This window comes from Hypanus sabinus, chromosome 28 (assembly GCF_030144855.1).
Source record: "Hypanus sabinus isolate sHypSab1 chromosome 28, sHypSab1.hap1, whole genome shotgun sequence".
Classification (NCBI taxonomy): domain Eukaryota; kingdom Metazoa; phylum Chordata; class Chondrichthyes; order Myliobatiformes; family Dasyatidae; genus Hypanus; species Hypanus sabinus.
In genome coordinates, this window is record NC_082733.1 from 24,940,693 (window position 1) to 24,960,288 (window position 19,596).

The 19,596-nt window shown below is 39.9% G+C and overlaps 1 protein-coding gene across 14 annotated transcripts in view; it reads left to right on the forward strand.

Annotated features, from left to right (window-relative positions):
• Nucleotides 1–19,596, forward strand: part of LOC132382495 (WD repeat-containing protein 72-like) — a 502,802-nt gene that overhangs the window by 206,122 nt on the left and 277,084 nt on the right. For 13 of the 14 annotated variants that reach the window (XM_059952748.1, XM_059952747.1, XM_059952751.1 and 10 more), the window contains 4 exons: nt 427–1,271; nt 11,172–11,257; nt 13,770–13,864; nt 14,385–14,574. In XM_059952748.1, coding sequence (XP_059808731.1) covers nt 427–1,271; nt 11,172–11,257; nt 13,770–13,864; nt 14,385–14,574 — 1,216 coding nt within the window. Of the gene's footprint in view, nt 1–426; nt 1,272–11,171; nt 11,258–13,769; nt 13,865–14,384; nt 14,575–19,596 lie in introns of those variants that run through there. The other variant, XM_059952757.1, reaches the window with a different exon arrangement.

Here is a 19,596-nt window from a genome sequence, read left to right on the forward strand (position 1 = left end):
ATCAGTCAATTTTCTAAAACTGAGCTGAAGGCCTTGATTCCTTGTTCAACATTTACCTCCCTGTCAGATGAAGTTATTAACCTGAGTCACTCCTGCACTCAACTCTAAGGGACATCTGAACATGTCTGTGTACCTCATCCAAAAACATATTGATGGTAAAGTGTGAGTGTTGGCCAACCATTTAATTATGCAATCCTTCCTTTAACTTGGGCCACTGCAGCCAGTCATAATGCCTCAATTTAAATGATCTGAGTTCGGCTCATTCAAGGAATCTTCTTTTGCTGAAACTTCTTTCACAAACCTTACAGGGTTTCTATCTAGTTCGCGAATAGGTATTACGCCATTGTTTTCCTTTATATCTTTCCCTTTGGGCATGCTTTGGACTTGTCTCGGTAACCAGTGTTTTTTTTTGCTTTTAAATTGCAGTTTGCATTTCCAGACCCCATCGCACAAGCGTTCACAATCCAGCCAGTGAAGGCAAAGTGGAGCGATGGTGCCATTCACGTGCTGTTGTTTGACGTCAGCACCATTTGCGAACAGCTGCTCTCACATCAAGAAAAGGAACAGAAGGTGCAAAGTACTGTCCAAAGCCATGAGACGTTAAAGAGACTAGCTAACGTTGACTGTAAGAAACCACCAATGTCTTTAAAAAGAAACAAGGCACCGACAAATCTCTGCCAGACGAATAGTTCAGTGAAAGATTTGGTCCGTGAACATTTCTATTACAATGAGCACAATGCAGATGGATTTGGAAGGGAAGGAGCTGGAATTAGCAAACACAAAACAAAACCCAAAGGCACTAAAAAGGTTACAGCATCAGCAGTGAAAAAAATGGATGTTAATGTGGCCACAGACACAGCCAAGTTACTAATTTCCTGTCTCTTTCCCTGGGGTGTGGATAGGGATCTAGATGAACTCTGCATTAAGCATCTGGGGATGTTTCAGCCTCGCTGTCCAGTGTCCTTTGGCCTTTTGTCACCGGATGATTATTTGTCTCTCCTTTTGCCGGGATGGTATCAATTCAATCGAGAGATGACAAAGGACCACGTATTCTGCAGCAAGATATCAAATAAAGTTCTGGGCCTTGCAAAACAAGTCTCAAATATTACCCAAGCTTGTACTGTTTCTGTGGTGGAGACCTTGAATGATGATGCAGATGAAAACTTTCAGTCAGAAATGACATCTTATTTATTATCTGTCATCTTGTTAGTCAACCTGCAGATGAGAATGCCTTTCCTGTCCAAGGGGAATGAAATGCATAACATAGTGAGGTAAGAACAGTTGAGTTTAATCATTTAACTGTACAATGTAAGGGATTGAAATCATACCATTTGCTTATCATAAATTGTATTAAATATCAAACATTTATGCGTGGTCTAGCTAACAGATAAGAACTCCATTAGAAAATGCTGTGACTTAACCCTTTCAAGTTCCTTTTATTGCTTAGTGATTACTGGTATAAGTGCAAATATTAGTTTCATTAAAAATGAGAGGAGTGTGTTCTCTTGAAAATAATCCACTTCAACCAAAATAATGCAGAGGAGTATTGTTATGTTTTAGGCAAACTAAATTCCATGCTAATCTCAATAAGTATAATTCTATATTTAATCACCTTCAAATCAGACATCAGTCTATAGCTGTCCATCAGTAAAATTCTTCACTGAATAAATCTTCCTCACAGCTATTTTAATCAAAATACACATAAGATCACAGGGATTTTATGCAATTTAGGTTTCCATGGCTTCTTCAAATGTAGTCATTCATGACTTTTTTTTCTGAAGAAAGGTTACATTTGCTTAAGTTAAAACAAATAAATATTCAAAAACACACCATTTAAAAAGTGTAGTATTTTATGTATTTAAAAAAGTCAAATTGATTTGAAAGCATAACTGACCTCTCTAAAATAAAATTGTATTCTGAATTTCCTGAAGGAACTGTATTCAACCAGTGAATTTGCATGCAATATTCACTGCAAACATTTGCCCTATTGGTGTGGAGAGAGGTATTGAGGATGGGTGTGAATGTGGTGAACTGGGGCAATACACAGAATCGTGGACAAGTCCTAAACCTTTGGAAGAGTTATGGATCCTTGCAGGACATCATACTGCGTGCCCGGACATCAGTTGTGACCGGACATCAGTTGCAATATATGCTGCACCCCAGAATCTACCCATCTCTGACTAGTAGTTGCATAGAGAACTGTTGTCTATCTCCTCCTTCCAGATTAGTTTATTTCTGCCAACATGTTGAAACGTGAGAGTTAGACATGAACTGAGGTGCACTAGTGAGCTGAGAGGGCATCCAAATTCACTGCACAAATGCAGCAAAGTACTTTATTTATTTATATTTAACATACTTAAGTGGTGTTCATTTCTGTCTGTTATTTAAATTTGTTCAAACTCTGCTTAAGCAACCTATTTTGATGCAGCCTGAGAGTTGATCACTACTTGTAACCCACTCCACTATGTGGAGGAGTCCTGTATAGATCATTGGGCTTGTTGTTGAAGCTGAGATAAATTAAAAGCAACACACACAAAATGCCGGAGGAGCTCAGCAGGTCCGGTAGCATCGATGGAAATGAATAAACAGTCGACGTTTTGGGCCGAGACCCTTCCGCACTTTCTTCAGCACTGGAAAGACACCAGAATAAAAAGAGGGGGGTGGGGGAAGGAGATTAGCTGGAAGATGATAGGTTAAGCCAGATAGGTGGAAAAGACTAGAGAAGAAGGAATTTGATAGGAGAAGAGAGTGGACCATAGGAGAAAGGAGAGGTGGTTGGGACCCAGGAGGAAGTGATAAGCAGGTGAAATAGGTAAAAGGCCAGAGAGGGGAATAGAGGAAGAGGGGAGGGGGAGGAATTTTTTTACCAGAAGAGGAAGGTAATATTCATGCAACTGAGTTGGAGGCTACCTTGACTGAATTTAGGGTGTTGCTTCTTCATCCATAGAGTGGCCCTTTAGCACTAGACGAGGGAAGTGACTGACATGTAGGAATGGGAATGGGAATTGGAATTAAACTGCTTGGCCACTGGGAAGTTCTGGTGATTGGAGCGGAGGTGCTCGATGAAGAGGTCCCCCCCAATTTACAATGTGTCTCACCAATGCAGAGGAGGCCACATCGGGAGTACCAGACAGAATAGGTGACCCCAGCAGGTTGGCAGTTGAAGTGTTGCCTTACCTGGGAGGACTGTTTGGGGCCCTGACTGGAGGTGAGGGAGGAGGTGAATGGGCAGGTGTAGCACTTGGGCTGCTTACAGGGGTAAGTGCTGGGAGGGAGATTAGTGGGGAGAGATGAATGGACCAGGGAATCACAGAGGGAACGGTTCCTGTGGAATGCGGGGGTTGCGGGGTAAAGAAGTGTTTAGTGGCAGGTTAGAAGTAGAGATATGTGTAGTGGTGGGTTTAATGTTAATATGGGTTGATGGGCACTTTGTATGGCAGGCTGGGTCTGAAACAAGTTGGCCCTGAGATTTCCTAGTTGCATTTTTTTGCTTCATCAAAGAATGTCAACTTGGCAAAGGCGAGCAACATACATTGTCACGATAGGTCATTTCAGAAGCAGAGACAATTCAGGTTCAGTATTAAGCACTAAACTACAAGTTTGGAAACAAACTTGAGTCTGATTGACTAAATGCATTCCATTAGGAGGTGGTCCGTCAGTCACTATTGTAGAGCTGGTGTACACTGCTAACTTCTGCAGGACTCCAGGAGCTATGAACATGTGTTAACTCTCGTGCTTACTCTATATGTATGATGATAATTTATCATGCACATGACTCGCTTACATATTTACAGGAAAATATACTACACAGCTCTCCCTTTTACGTATGTGCTGCACTTACAGCGTCAGCCTACACAATGTTTTTCTTGGACCCTCTCAATTTTTTGAGCTCTCTGATGAAGTTACTTCTGGATCTGAAACATAAGTGACATGTTGGTTTATCTCATAGTTGACTAGTGCTTCTTGTTCAGTAACTGGTTCTACATCTATTTGAGGCATATAAGTATGATCACATTTCACATTTTTCATCAACGTGCTCTAGCATGGGGAACTCTAATGACTTTACTTCCAAGATGCCCAGTGATGCCATCATCCCAATATCCCACTTCTAACATTTTACTTGTTTGTGGTCTGAATGCCCCTACCTTCTTATTTTGCTTGAATTGCTGAGAGTCATAGGAAAATACAGCACAAAAACAGGCCAATTGGCTCATCTAGTTCATGTTGAAACCATTTAAACCGCCTATTCCCATCAACCTAAACCAGGATCATAGCCCTCCATAACCCTACCATCCATGTACCTATCCAAACTTCTCTTAAACGTTGAAATTGAGCTTGTATGCGCTTGTGTTTGTGTTGGTAGCTCGTTCCACACTCTCACAACTTCTGAATGAAGAAGTTTCCTCTCATGTTCCCCTTAAACTTACCACCTTTCACCCCTAACCTATGACATCTATAATCCCACCCAACATTAGTGGCAAATGCCTGCTTACACTTACCCTATCTATATCCCTCATAATGTTGTATACTTCTATCAAATCTCCTCTCAGTCTTTGATGTTCCAAGGAATAAAGTCCTAACTTATTCAATCTTTCCTTATAACTCAGATCCTCCAGTCCTGGCAAAAGCCCTGTACAGAGTTTTCTCTGTATGCTTTTCACATCTTCCCAGTGAGCTGATCAGATGCAAATCATAAGTTCGACTGCTGTCCCACCCCATTCTACTCCAAGCTGGACTATACTTAGCAAACATGCAGTCAAAACTTACATTGCATGACCAGCTACACCAGGGTGAGCCTTTTGTTAGTTTGTATAATACTTGAATAAGAAATTAACTGAATAATGTTTTAAGGTTGGACTCGCACCATCACCAAAAGCTAGTCATTTCAACCTTTCTTTGGAAAATGTACCAACCCTTTGGCTACACCAATAGAGGCAGGAATGCAAGGAATAAATGAATAAATGCTTGATGCCATTGCACCTCATGACGTGTTCAAAGAGGCATATTGTGAATTGAGGACTGTTTTCCAATACTAATACTTCATATGTATCTTGAATTATAAACACTATCTCGTTCCCTCAAGTGAGTATGTTCTGCTGGAGTGCATGGGCCTGCATGTCATCCTTCAATCTGTTTCAAATCAACCAGGACAAGAAATTGCTTTTCTGACAGAAATCAGCATGGGCTCCCTGAAATGGCTTTGTTGGACATTCTATTTATGTGGGTCTGCCTTGTTAGTTCTGTAATTTTGTGATACAGCACGTTTGTAATGGGTATTGTTCTTCATCAACGGCCTAACGGTGGTCTCTATGGTTTCCACCTAATCTAGCTCTCTTGTCAGCATTGTGTGCGACCACAATTGAGGTTGCCGTCCACCTCCATCCATTTTCAAAGGTCTCTGTTCCTTACCTTGTTTGGTCATCTGTTCACCTAGCTTCTTGGACAATATAATACTGTTTAAAGTTTATAATATTACTAGTTATACCAGTTTAGCATTAACATTGATGAGTATGTATGCCAACATAAGCATCTTTAAAGTTTTCTCTCTATTTGTATAATGTTGTTTCCAAGAGTAATTTTTGCAGTCTCTGCATCTTTCAAACTGACCTTTAATTTTACAAGCTAGGCTTCACCTGCTAATATCCATTGGTGCAGTAAACTATTGGCAATACTAATTGTTACCCATTATACATGTCCTGTGAATTCCCTACCGCACCTGGCTTGAGACTAATTGTACTTTTTTTGATAAGTAGGTGAATGAATTTCCTCCTATAGAGGTCTCTACCCAAAATCTCCTACTATGTCTATACTTATTTATACTTATCGCTTGTTTATCTACACTTTTAGTGATGTCTTGCTGGTTCTTCCCATTCCCATCACCAGTGTTGATATTCCTGCTCTACGAGAATAAACCCAACTGTTATGCAGACTCATGTTCTATATGTTTCTGGACAAATCTCCCCTCTGCAAGGAGATTGCACATATAGAGCTGCTTTGATTCATTGTTCTGGATTTGGTTTTAAGTGCCTTTGCTCTACAGTAGCCACTTAATTATGTACACCTTTACACCTGCTCATTAATGCAAATATTTAATCAGGCAATCATGTGACAGCAACTCGGTGCATAAAGACATGCAGACGTGTTCTAGAGGATCATTTGTTGTGCAGGCCAAACATCAGAATAAGGAAGAAATGTGAGCAAAGTGATTTTGACTGTGGAATGATTGTTAGTGCCAGTCGGAGTAGTTTGAGTATCTCAGAAACTGCTGATCTCCTGGGGTATTCATGCAAAACATTCTCTAGTGTTTACAGAGAATGGTGTGGAAAAACAAGAAAACAGCCAGAAAGCCACAGTTCTATGGGCAAAAATGCCTTGAGAGAGATGTCAGAGGAGAATGGCCAGACTGGTTCAGGCTGACAGGAAGGTGACAGAAACTCAAATAACCACGTGTGGAGAAGAGCATTCCTGAATGCACAACACATCGAAACTTGGTGAATAGGCTACAGAAGCAGACGTTCCAAGGTGTACCTAATAAAGTGGTCACTGAGGGTATATACCCTCTTAACACAGATTACGTTTCCCTTTTCATAAAGAAATGAACCTGCAGTGAATGGCTGCCGTTGCATCTGCAACAAGAGTTCCCATTATTTATGCACATGCAATCTCCTCTGATTCAAAAAGGGAGCATTCACTTCCTTCTCATTATAACCACTGTCGTGTTTGTGCCTGGTGATGGATGAAATTCCCTGACAAATTTCCCTGCCATTTCCATTGAGGTTGCAATATTGAAACCAGGTTGAATGCAGGGTGCTGTAGTGCTTCATAACTTGGTCTGAATCTGTTTGTCATTTAAGCAACACAGAAATATAGTTGACAGCACATTTTTCAAGAATACACCCAAGCTACATTGTCAGTATAAACCTTTTAATCCAACAATATCGTTGCTGATTGCGTCTTTCATCTTTATGCCAAATAAGCAACTTCCTGAGATATCAAATGACTATATTTTGAAATAATTCTCCATTTTCTGCTTTACCTCTGTGAATGAAATATTATCACCTTTCTTTGGAGCTACCAAATTGGTAAGCATGCAATGAGTCTCAGGGCTAATTTCCCTGCACCCGATAGTCCCTTTGAACTCCCTTGAGACTGAATTCAGTGCTTGTATATTTTCTATGTGATCCTCTATATCTTCTATTTCCAGAATATTTTCACCAGTACAAACATTTCTATTCTCTCAATATATTGTATGAGGGCCTCATGCATTCTATTGGACACTCCAAAGCTATCTGTATATTCTGTGTGAATTTGGGTTAGCATTTCAATTCATTTAAGGAATGAAATTGCAATACAAGGCAATTTATTGATGATGTTACTTTACTTACAGAAACTATAAAAATGAAATACAGAATTTAAAAACATTAAAATAATGAAAATTATATTCAAACATCAATTTAAATCAATTGCAAACAATTAAGAACAATACTGGAAGCGCATATGATTTCACTAGGACATTTAAAAAAAAATTTCCCCCTTCTCTCCCATTGCGGCTTGATCCTGATCAATAAGCTTATGAATCCTGCACAGGATCTGCGAGCACATTCCCCAGCTAGGGAATCTCAGCAAGACCTTGCCCCTTTTCTGAGAGACGCGGAGAGCGGTGGCCAGGGGCAGCCAGGAAATGGCTGGCGGAGATCAAGCAGTTGGGTCAGGAGTTTCAGGTTCTGAAACCTTCAGGCATCTGCCATCGCAACATACAGGAACTCCCAAGCATAACTGCCAGCATTTACAAGAAAAAAAAATCCATGCCCGTTTGCTCATACTTTTAATAATGTAACTGGCTAATCTGAAAACATAACTATGATTTCAAGGCTAATTATTCAAAGCACTAAAATGAATTGGTATGCAGAATGGAGAAGAGTCAAACTCAAACTATATAAACAGTAACTTCTGCATAAAAGCACATCCTGGGACATTAAATATTCACCTTTAGCCAGACCATGACAGAAAATCCATACATGTAACTGTAGGCTAGAAGCTTTATGAGTGACTGATAATTTAATAGCCATTTATAACTTTAACATAAATAGTGTCTTTCCATGAAAATTATGTTGAATCATCTAATTATGGGGAAATTTAATATTTGATAGTGTTATTTCTAATGGGCTGAGTCTGAGTCAACAAAGCAGCTGATGTCTTAGCAACAGCCACCTTATGGATTCTGTAGTGTTTGCTATCTGATAGACTGAAAGCTCAAGGCTGCCAGGTAATCTGAAAATAAACATTGCCTCTGTATTTGATAGCAATGTGCAAAGCTGTTGGAGGTACCAATCAATTTTTGTGTGGCATTGAAAATTTTAATGATTCTTGTCAGCAGATATTCCGTTAAAAAGCATCAGTTCCCATTTCTTTTGTGCTATTGTGCTGTAGTTAATATCTTGGTACTTGGCATCTTGTGTACGCGCAAAATTGTCAGGCTTCAGATTAATGCAATTTACTCTAGCCCAAATCTATATGATAGTTGGAAAAGATCCACTTACCTCTTGTGCTGACTTGCATTTTTAAATTAATTCTAGCATGCACCAAATGTTCTTCTTGTCATTGTTAAAGTTGAAGTTTCAAACCATTCTGGTCAAACATTAGAATTGTTTTAAGAGAATTATGTGTGTGTGCTGGATGGTTAGGGTTTTGGGTGGAGGATGATAGAAAGGTGCTGACAATCCCCAAACACCCCAGAGAATAAGCACAAGGTCATAAGTTAAGGGTGAAAAGTGAAATATTTAAGAGGAACCTGAGGAGGAACGTCTTCGCTCTGAGGGTGACGCGAGTGTGGAATGAGCTGCTGGTGGATTCGATTTCAACATTTGAGAGAAATTTGAATAAGAACGTTGATGGGAGGGGTATGGAGGACTATGGTCCAGGTGCAGGTCAATGGGACTAGGCCGAATAATAGTTCAGCATGGAGTGAATGGGCCAAATGGCCTGTTTCTGTGATGTAGTGTTCTATGACTACAAGAACATAAGGAAAAATGATCAGGGGTAGGCTATCTAACATCTTGAGTTTATGTCATTATTTATCAAGATCATAACAGACCTTCTGCTTTGGTGTTATTTTCCAAAACTATCCCAGAGTCCGTTAATGTCACATACTGCTCATTACATTGATATCATTATGGTTATCTCAGAATCAAGGATAAGTTATCTCTACTCCAGTTGTCTAGGTTCTGGGACAATGGATTCTGGCGTAGATGGGATAGGAGGTTCCTGGTGGGATGGGCAGTGAGCATAACAAAGTACTCCTTCTATCTTTAACATTGGGCTTGAACCTTCATAATTCTCAAAGTGCTTGTTGCTAAGACAACCTGATCTGTTGGTTCATGCACAGACCTTCAGTAACAACGACCTAATATCAAATGCCTCCCAAAAAAATTGTGATTTGAGCATTTTGTTGGAAATACTTGTCTAAAATATAGAAATGATAATGAAATCCATAAGCTTTTGACTTGCTGATACATGTATAGATTTTCTGTACATTCAACACCAATGAACCTGCCGCAGATTTCCAACAACTAGGTGCCGCGTTTCTGATTTGAAAATGCCACTGGTAGTTTTGCCAGGATTTAACACCTGTAACACAAATGTAATTCAGAACCAGTGCATTAGGACTTTCAGTTTAATCATCTAAGACTGTTCCTTCACTACAGCTCATTTGTCACTCAAAATCAACAACCTGCATTTCATAATATGCCAAGTTAGTTACTGAGCTCTACCTTATTGACACTTCGAACATAGCTGTTCCGATGGATCATATTTTCCATATATATCATTGACTTCAGGATTACTAATGATCCCCCATCAAATGGTGGAAGAAAGCTGAGTGAAGGAAACAAACTCTTAATGCACCACCCATTCCAGAAGTACAAACTTAATGATGCTTATTTTGACTCTCACCCTGCAGAGCATAGCAATTTCATATTCAGAAACCCAAAGCTGGCTATCAGAAGTTCATTTCCTTGCCTGCTTTACTTCTCCATTCCAGATATAATTCACTACTTTTCATTTAGCGTCGTTAAGATATTCAGACAATAAAGGGGCATTCTAGTTGATCTGTTGTACATGGTAACATAATGGTTAGCACACGCTTTACAGTACAGGCGTCACAGGTTCAAATTCCGCCACTGCCGTTAAGGAGTTTCTACTTTCTCCCCATGACCATGTGGGTTTCACCCACAGTCCAAGGATGTACTGGTTGGTAGGCTCATTGGTCATTGCAAATTGTCCCGTGATTAGGCTAGGATTGAATTGGGGGGTTGCTGGGCAGCATAGCTCAAAGGGCCAGATGCTGTATCTCAATAACTAAATAAATAAACAGACAAACAAACAAACATAATTTGAAAACTTGTTCCCCCAGTCTTGCTACTGTAAGAGACTGTACTGTGCTTTGTGAAAAGAAAATGATTGTTATTTGTTTTGTGGTTTCTGCTTCCAATATCCCCAGTAATAGCAGGCTGGTCAGCTTGCTCTCATAATGATTGTGCAAGGATCTAGAAACAAGATCTGGCCTGCACACTGCTTGTCGACTGCATTGAGTGTGTCGGGGAGAGTGATTCTGCTGTAAGGGCAAAGGTTCCACCTCTGTCTTGACACTTTTGGTAAATAGACTATGGTGACTCCTAAAACTAATAGATTTCAACAGCTACGTTTCCCCGCCCACTTACACTGCACTAAGCCCGTGAATAAAAGTAGTCAAGTACACTGTGCTTCCTCAGGTCAGACCCTGACAATGACTTCATAGAAAAAGCTGCTTGTTCAATTTCATGCTGAAACATGGAATAGTCATCATTTTTATTTAATGATGGGAGTGATAAAACACTGGTTTATCAAATACTTGAGAAAAATTGAAGATATCATGGAATCATACAATTTCTGTTTGTATGAATTGAGTACAATCTGAGTGTTTGCTGTTTTCTGTAACTTTGTCTTGCTAATATTAATAATCTTTAGTTGATTATATTACTTGAGATGTGAGCTTGCATTGGTGTTGAAAGTTGTATGCATGTGAGCAGGCGGACAACTTGACTTGAAACAAAGAAATCTCTTGTGTCCACAAAATGTGCAATAGTACATGTAGATCTTCTTTGGTAAACCAGCAATACTTTGCTATTCTGCAGACAACAGAAAGTGGAATGCCTGCGAGGGAAAGGAGGGGATGCGTCGCAACTGCCCGTCTCTCCGTTCACAGGAGAAGCATCCCAAAGTAAGTGCAAATCCAAAAAGCCAAAATGGCTAAAGAAACCAACCTTCTGCAGAAAAAAATATGGCTTATTGGAGGAAAATACTAAATTGATGTGAACAAAATCTTTGAACCGTTTTTCAGCATTTATATCTCATTTTCTTAGCAAAATCAAACAACATGGTTTTCCTTGCTGTTTAATAATATGCATTTTTACAGTATTATATTTTAGTAATGAACATGTGAAGGTTTTCTCTATTCTAACCAAGGTATTTAACGATTTAGCTCTGATTACACATCTTTATTGTGCATCTCCTGTACTTAATAAAATGGCCACTGAGTGTATGTTTGTGATCTTTTGCTGCTGTAGCCCGTCCTCTTCAACAGCTGACGTTGTGCATTCAGAGATGCTCTTCTGCACACCACTGTTGTCACACATGGTTATTCGAGTTTCCATCGCCTTCCTGTTGAGCCAGTCTGGCCATTCCCCTCTGACCTCTCTCATTAACAGGGCACTTTTGCCCCTCAAAACTGCTGCTCACTGGATTTTTTTGTTTTTGTTTTTCACACCATTCTTTATAAACTCTAGAGGTTGTTGTGCATGATAAGATTGGGAGATCAGCAGTTTCTGAGATACCCCTTCTAGCACCAGCAATCATTTCATGGTCATCGTCACTTAGATCACATTTATTCCCCACTCTAATGTTTGGTCTGAACAACAACAGAACCTCTTGACCACGTCTGCATGCCATGCTTTAATGCCTTAAGTAGTTGCCACATGGTTGGCTGATTAGATACTTGTATTAAGGAGCACACAGGTGTACTTAATAAAAGAGTGGCCATTGAGTGCATGTCCCGCGCTGTTACATATAGTCCTGTTTAGAGAATTGTCCAGTTCTATGCACCCTACTCCAGCTCACACGTGAAGAATGGTCAGCTTGGGTAAGGTTTTGGTAGCAAAATGTTGAGCATTCCTTCTTATGTTTCTCCTCCTCCTCCCCTAAAGGTATTCATGGTGGCAGGTCAGCAGAAATATGTATAGGTAATGAGGAGCCTAGGATATCAAAGAAATTAGACAAACCTGTCTTCATTCCAGGAGGATTAGATTTAAAAAATTAAGACATCTGCTCCAATTATCTAAAGCCCTTGGGAGACCACACTTGGAATATTGTGTACAAAACATGTCTTTTTCTAGGGAAGAATATACTTGTGATAGAGTGACTGCAGTGAAGTTTCACTAGATTGTTCCTTGGGAGGGTGAGTACTTTGTATGAATCCAGGACCATATTCCCTTGCATTTGGGAGAAGTGATCTTATTGACACATATGAAATTCTTGACTTGGTAGGTGCAAGAATGATAATTCCTCAGCTGGCACATGTAGAACCGGGGTTATGGTCTCCAAGGTAATGGGTCAGTCATTCAAAGCAAAATTGAGAAGTTCCTTCACAGAGTAAACCTTCCTACCTAAGAAGGTCTCTGAATTTTTTTTAGATATCAAGCACATGAAAGGATATGAGGTTAGTGCAGGAGAGCAATATTGAGGAAAAAGATCTGGAATGAACTTATTGAATGACAAATCAAGCACAAAGAGATGGATGGCCTGATTTATTTTCTTTAGTCCCATGTTCTCATGTTAATATTTGTACTTGAACTTCTTGTTCTATTTCATCAATCGCTCTTCATATTTCTTCCTTATGAAGCATTCACTTAAATACATCCATACTATTTTCCAGATGGTACTTGCCACAGCTATGTCTAAGTTTCACTTTCTGACTGTTCTTTATGTAAACAAAACTGTCCTGCATTCGTCTTTAGATTAATGGTACCAGGATACTTGTGACAGCTGACATTACACCTCCCACTCTCCAATATCTAGAGCTATTTCTCGTATGCCATACCAGTCAAGATTTTTGTGGAACACTATCTGTTAACTCTATCCTGAGGATCTTAGTCATCAGAACTGAAGGCTTCTATAGGTGAGCAGATCTGAATGGTGCACTCCTTGAATAGTTAGAAAGGGGCCATCAGACCTGTTAAGGCCAGCGCCAGCTTTCTGTCGGGCCATTTCCGTTTTGCAAAAGCAGTGCAGAGCACTGTGATTAACCATCAGAGTTCAGTTAGCACGGGTCGGATACTAGGCAAGAATCTTTGGACCCAAACTGCAGTCAAGACAACAATATTGCATAGAACATGCATAGAGCATAGTACAGGCGCTTCGGCCCACAATGTGGTGCTGACCTGTTAATGTACTCTAAAATCAATGTAACCCTTCCCTCCCACATAGCCCCCTGTTTTTCTGTCACCCAAATACCATTCTAAGAATCACTTAAATATCCTTAATATATTCTGCACAGGGTTAAGTTATATGATGATTTTTGTGGATAATTTAAAGTGGCTCATTGGGAAATATTAATATTCAGATACTTTTGAATTCTTTGAAATAATACTTGAAATTCCCTTTGATATAAATATAGCACAGATTTTTATTAATTGAATTATTTCCAAATATCATAATTTCATTTTCCTGTTTCATAGACAGATCTTTCTGTCTATACCAGAGCTTAAGCAAAGAAGCAAGTTATGATGTCCTTGCCAATTTGATCACCAGCTGGCAATTCCAATCAGTAGAGGTAAGTTACTGCAGTCAATAAAAACCATGTACAGTTGCCAATTCTTTTTGGGTGTTCATTCACATACAAATTATTCATCTCCATCACGGGCACCAGCCTCCGTAGTATCCAGGACATCTTCAAGGAGTAATGTCCCAAAAAGGTGGTGTCTATCAATAAGAACCCCCCCCCCCCCCACCAAGGACATGCCCTTGTCTCATTGCTACCATCAGGAAAGAGGTACAGAAGCCTAAAGGCATACACTGAATTTTTTAGGAACAGCTTCTTTCCCTCTGCTATCTGATTACTGAATGGACAATGAATCCATGAACACTGCCTCACTACTTCTTTATTTCTAATTTTGCACACTATTTAATTTAACTATTACAGTAATTTAACTATTACAGTAATGCACAGCTTTCTCTCACTATTATCATGTATTGCATTGTACCGCTTCCGCAAAGTTAACGAATTTCGCGGCATATGCTGGTGATATTAAACCCCATTCTGATTCTGACGTCTGGCCCAATGCTTTTCACAGCTATTGGAAGCAATACAAGCCATGTTACTAGCAGAGGCTCAAAGGATTTTGAGAACTTTGACAAAGAAAACAATCGACAGACAACCTATAATTGGAGTCCGGAATGGAAATGGTGAGCCAAAGACAGGGTCACAACTTGAACAAATAGAACTGCAAGAGAAGAAGAAAAATAGCAGGGCAAACAGATCAGGTAAGTGAATATATGCAAGCTTTGATTTCCTTGCCTCTCCATTCTAAACCTGATGGTGTTCAAGTTTTAATATTGAGCAATTATTCATTAATAGCTTTATTTAAACCTTTAGATCTTAAAATCACTCTGCTTCCTTCATGTGGTTCTTGCACTGTAACTTGACCAGCTTGGTAGGCAGTTTTTGAGAGGAGGGTGACTAACTTGGTCACTGTAGCAACGTGCATCATCCATTTTAAAAAGTCTCTTTGCATTGCTGATTCATAAAAGAGAACAATTCGAATGATGGGAGCCTACTTTCTCTGTAGCGGACAATGCAGAGCTATTGTAGTCCTTTTCAGTCAGCTTAATAACTATATTAAGAGCAAGAGGGTAGATGTCGAAAGAGTGAGACCCTTTGAGATCAAAGGGGTAATCTATGTGTGGAGACAAGTAATGTGGATGAGGTCCCTAATGAATATTATTCAGTTGTATTCACCAAGGAGAGGGACAACGAGGGAGAGATATATTGATAGTACGGAGCATGTCAGTATCAAGAGACAGAAGGTTTTAGACGTCTCAGAATGCATAAATCTATCCAAGAAAGTTATGACCAATAAGGGAGGAAATCGTCCTGGCCCTAATGGAGATTTTTGAATGTCTTGATGCAGGGTTTCAACCCAAAATGTAGATTCTTCCTCTTTCCTACTCCCTCCCACAGATTTTTTAATATTCATTCAGTTACAAGATGTGGGTGTTGCCAGCTAAGTCACTATTTATTGCCCATCCCTAGTTGCCCTTGAGAAGGTGGTGATGAGCTGCCTTCTCAAACTACTGCAGTCGCTGAGGTGTAGATACACACTCAGTGCTGTTAGGGAGGGAATTCCATAATTTTGACCCAGTGTCAATGAAGGAACGGTAATATGTTTCCAAGTTAGGATGGTGAGTGACTTGGAGGTGCTTTTCAAGTGGTGGTGTTCCCAGGTATCTGCTGTTCTCATCCTTCTAGATGGCAGTGGTCAGAGGTCTGGAAGGTGCTGCCTTAAGAACTTCGGTGTGTTGTTGCAGTGCATCTTGTAGATAGTGCACACTGCTGCAACTGTTTGTCGATGGTGGAGGGATCAGCTGACTCACTGAGTTCCATCTGTATGTCATTTGTTGCTCGGGATTTTTGCACCTTTGTTAACCACAGTTGAGCTGAGGACGGGAGGATCCAAAACTGGTGTGGTGGTAGGAGGCAGAAAGTAGTGTGGAAGAAAGTTCCTCTCTTTCGATCTCTCTGAAGGTGGTCACTGTTTCCTCTGAGCTCTACAGGTGCGCGGCCACACAATAACTGAAATTCTCCTACGCACATACCCTTTGTTGCCGCGCAGCTAGATTTTTCTTTTATGTAATGTTAATATAAAGTGCCATGAAGTTTTCCGGCTGTGTAAAAATTTCCTGCTCAGAATAATGGTTGTTCTGCACAGCTGTAAAAGAAATTAGAGGGTACATTGCAAGTGGGGTACCTCAATGATTCATGCTTGGACTCTTACAGTCTGTAATATGTATTAATGATATAGATAGGAATACAGAAGGTACAGCTAGTTAGTCTGTAGATGACGCAAAAATTGGTGGCAACTTGGAGAGAAAGGAAGGTTGTCTCAGCAGGATATAGATCAGTTGGAAAATTGGGTGCAACTTTGGGGCATGAAATTTAATCCTAACTAGTATGTGGTAATGCATTTTGAGAAATCAGATAAAAGTAGGACAATAAATTGTTCAGCATGAATGAATGTTGAAGAAAAGGGAAACCAAAGCGTCCAAGGCCTCAGTTTCCTAGAGGTGGTAACATGGTTATGCTTGCCTTCATAGGTTGGAACACCGATAACAGAAGTTGGGATACAACATTTCAACTTTACAAAGCACCACTTAGGCTGCACTTGGAATACTGTGTGCAATTTCAGTCATCACTTCATAAGAAGGATATGATTGCACTGAATTGCATTCAGAGAGATTCACCAAGATGTTGCCTGGATAGGTGGTGTATAGTTATGGGCAAGATAGGACAAGTGTGCCATTTATCCTTCAAGTGAAGGAGACAGGGGAGGTAATCTGAATTATGTATTATGGGAAGCATAGTTTGAATAATAGTCAAAATCATTTTCAAATGGCCGGGGTATCAAATTAAAGAGTCAGATGTTTAAGATGAAAGCAGAAAGTTTTAAGGGGATCTGAGGAGTAATTTATTTGAATAGAAGGTTGTTGATATCTGGAATGCATTGCCAGAGGAGATGGTGGAATCAGATACAATTACTATGTTTAAGAGGCTTTTAGGCAGGGTGAGGCAGAGAAAAGTATGGTCATAATGTGGGCAAATGATATTAGTGTAGATGGGCAAATATGTCAGTCTGGATGTGATGGTTCAAAGGATTTGTTTCTGTGCTACATGATTCTATGACTCCTTGACTATGCTGAAATTAAACTGTTTACTCATGTACAAAGTTGTTCATGATTACAGTGGCAAAAATTACCCTGGTGGTTTGCACGATGAATTCTTCTTTTGGAGTTTGGTGACTTTTTCTGAAGATAAATAGCAGCTATATTTTTATGACCCATATAAAGAGGGGACTCAATTGTGAAAATACTCACTATTCTAAGATCATCCTAAAAATACAAAATACAATGCTCATTATCCCTCTCTCGCAACTCACCTTCATAAACCTTTCATCTCTGTCTCCTCCATGTTAACCTCTAGTGACAAGAATGAGGAACTATTGAGTCATTTGTAGCCAAGAGTGAGACCATATGATCATTTATATGTGTTATCTCCCTCCCTAACCAGAGCCCAGTCACAGAGATCAGTATCTACCCCTAACCCAGCTAGAACTCATAATTCTTTTAGATTTAATTCAATTTCCCTTTTTGAGCTGTTTTGCTTCACCATAGTCATTAATTTCATTGTTTCTAGATGTTACTGCTCTAATGTTCTTTTCACGACTTTCTATTGTTCAACTCACTGTAATCTTAATGTATTCCCAGTTAAGGCTATCTTATTTAACACTTTCAGCCCTGAAGAAGGATCTTGGCCCAAAACATCAACTGTTTATTCACTTCCATAGATGCTGCCTGACCTGCTGAGCTCCCTCAGCATTTTGTGAGTTTTGGTCTGGATTTCCAGCATCTGTTTCAGAAGATGTTTCTACTCCATGGGCTATTATCTCTAATTCCTACTGTTTTTGTCCTAACATTCATCAAATCACATGTCTGCAATACTTTTATTTATTTATTTAGAAACACCACGCAGTCAAGCTCTACCGGCTCGAGTTGCACCATCCAGTAGTTCACCCACGTAGCACTAGCCTAATCTTTTTAGGCATCCGTTCATCCCGTGAGACCATGGATTTGCGCCTTGGAAGGTTTCCAGGGTGCAGGCCTGGGCAGGGTTGTATAGGAGACCGGCAGTTGCCCAAGCTGCAAGCCTTCCCCTCTCCACGCCACCGATGTTGTCCAAGGGAAGGGCACTAGGACCCAAGCAGCTTGGCACCAGTGTCATCACAGAGCAATGTGTTGTTAAGTGCCTTGCTCAACGATACAACACGCTGCCTCAGCTGAGGCTCAAACCAGTGACTTTCAGATCACTAGACCAATGTCTTATCCACTAGGCCCACGCACCAACAGTAGCCTAATCACAGGACAATTTACAATGACCAACTAACCTACTAATTAGTACATCTTTGGAATGTGGGAGGAAACCAGAGCACCTGGAGGAAAGCTATGCATTCACAGGAAGGATGTACAGACTCCTTACAGGCGGTGTTGGAATTGAACTCTGAAAGTCAACACCCTGAGCTGCGATAGTATCGTGCTAACCACTACATTACCATGGCACCTGGACCCACATTGATTCCCAATAAAGGAGCTTCAAATTTAAACAGGAAGTGCTAAATATACTCAGCAGGTCAGCTCTCATCTATAGAACGTAAAACAGAATGAACATTTCAATTCTGTTTCTCTTCCCTCAGATGTGCCCTGACTTGCTGAGAATTTCTAATATTTTCTGTTTTTATTTTAGATTTCCAGTATTGAAACTTGCTTTTCAGTCTCATAATTTAAATCTTCTTCCCTGTTTTCACATATCTTCATGACTTATCCATTCAATTCTCCATCCATGTAATCTTCAGCCCCTGAAATATATGCATTATCGAATTCAGGGGTTCACAATGTTTTTTGTGCCATGGACCATATCAAGGGGTCCGTGGATCCCAGGTTAGGAACCCTTGTTCTAATTCAAGCCTCTTGGTCCTCTCCAGATTTTAATCTTTTATCATTGGTGGTCTTGCTTTCAACTACCTTGACCCCGTGTTCTCCATTCCTCTGTAATCTCTTTCTCCCGACTTTAAGATGCTCTTTCGAATCTCCCTCTTGGTCCAATCCCTTGGTCATCTTCCTTGATGTCCTTGTCTGATGTTTTGTTAAATCATCTGAAGTTGACTTAGCTTGTTCGGCCATGTTACAAATTCATCCATAAATGCAATTTGTTGTTATTGTTTTTGCAAACTAAATCCACAGAGAACACTAGATAAATTGCTGTTTACCTGTTGGTAGTGCTGGTTGAGGAAGAAAGTTCGGCCAGTGTAGAAGAAGACGCCTTGTATTTCATTAAGTAGTGTAGAGACAAGAAGATAGGAGTTACATTTAAAATTTCTGCTGAAGAACAGCCTATCCATTAATGCAGGACCTCCTTGGTAATGTACTTGACTAGCAGCTCACAAGTCAATTTGTGATATTAAACAAAATCCCAATCTGAATAATGCTGACATGAACAGCATTATCTTTATTTAACCTTAAGACTTTGGATATAATCATTCTGAAGAAATATTGAGAGGCCATCACTTGTTGACTATATATTCTACATTTATATCATGAACTATGGCTTCATGTCGGACAGAGTACACACCTTCTCCTCTGCATCAACCTCAGCTTATCATTATCCAAGTAAAGTGGACTCTTGACATGTGAACAAAATAATCAATAGTGCTTTTCACTGACTTACTCTCACCAATG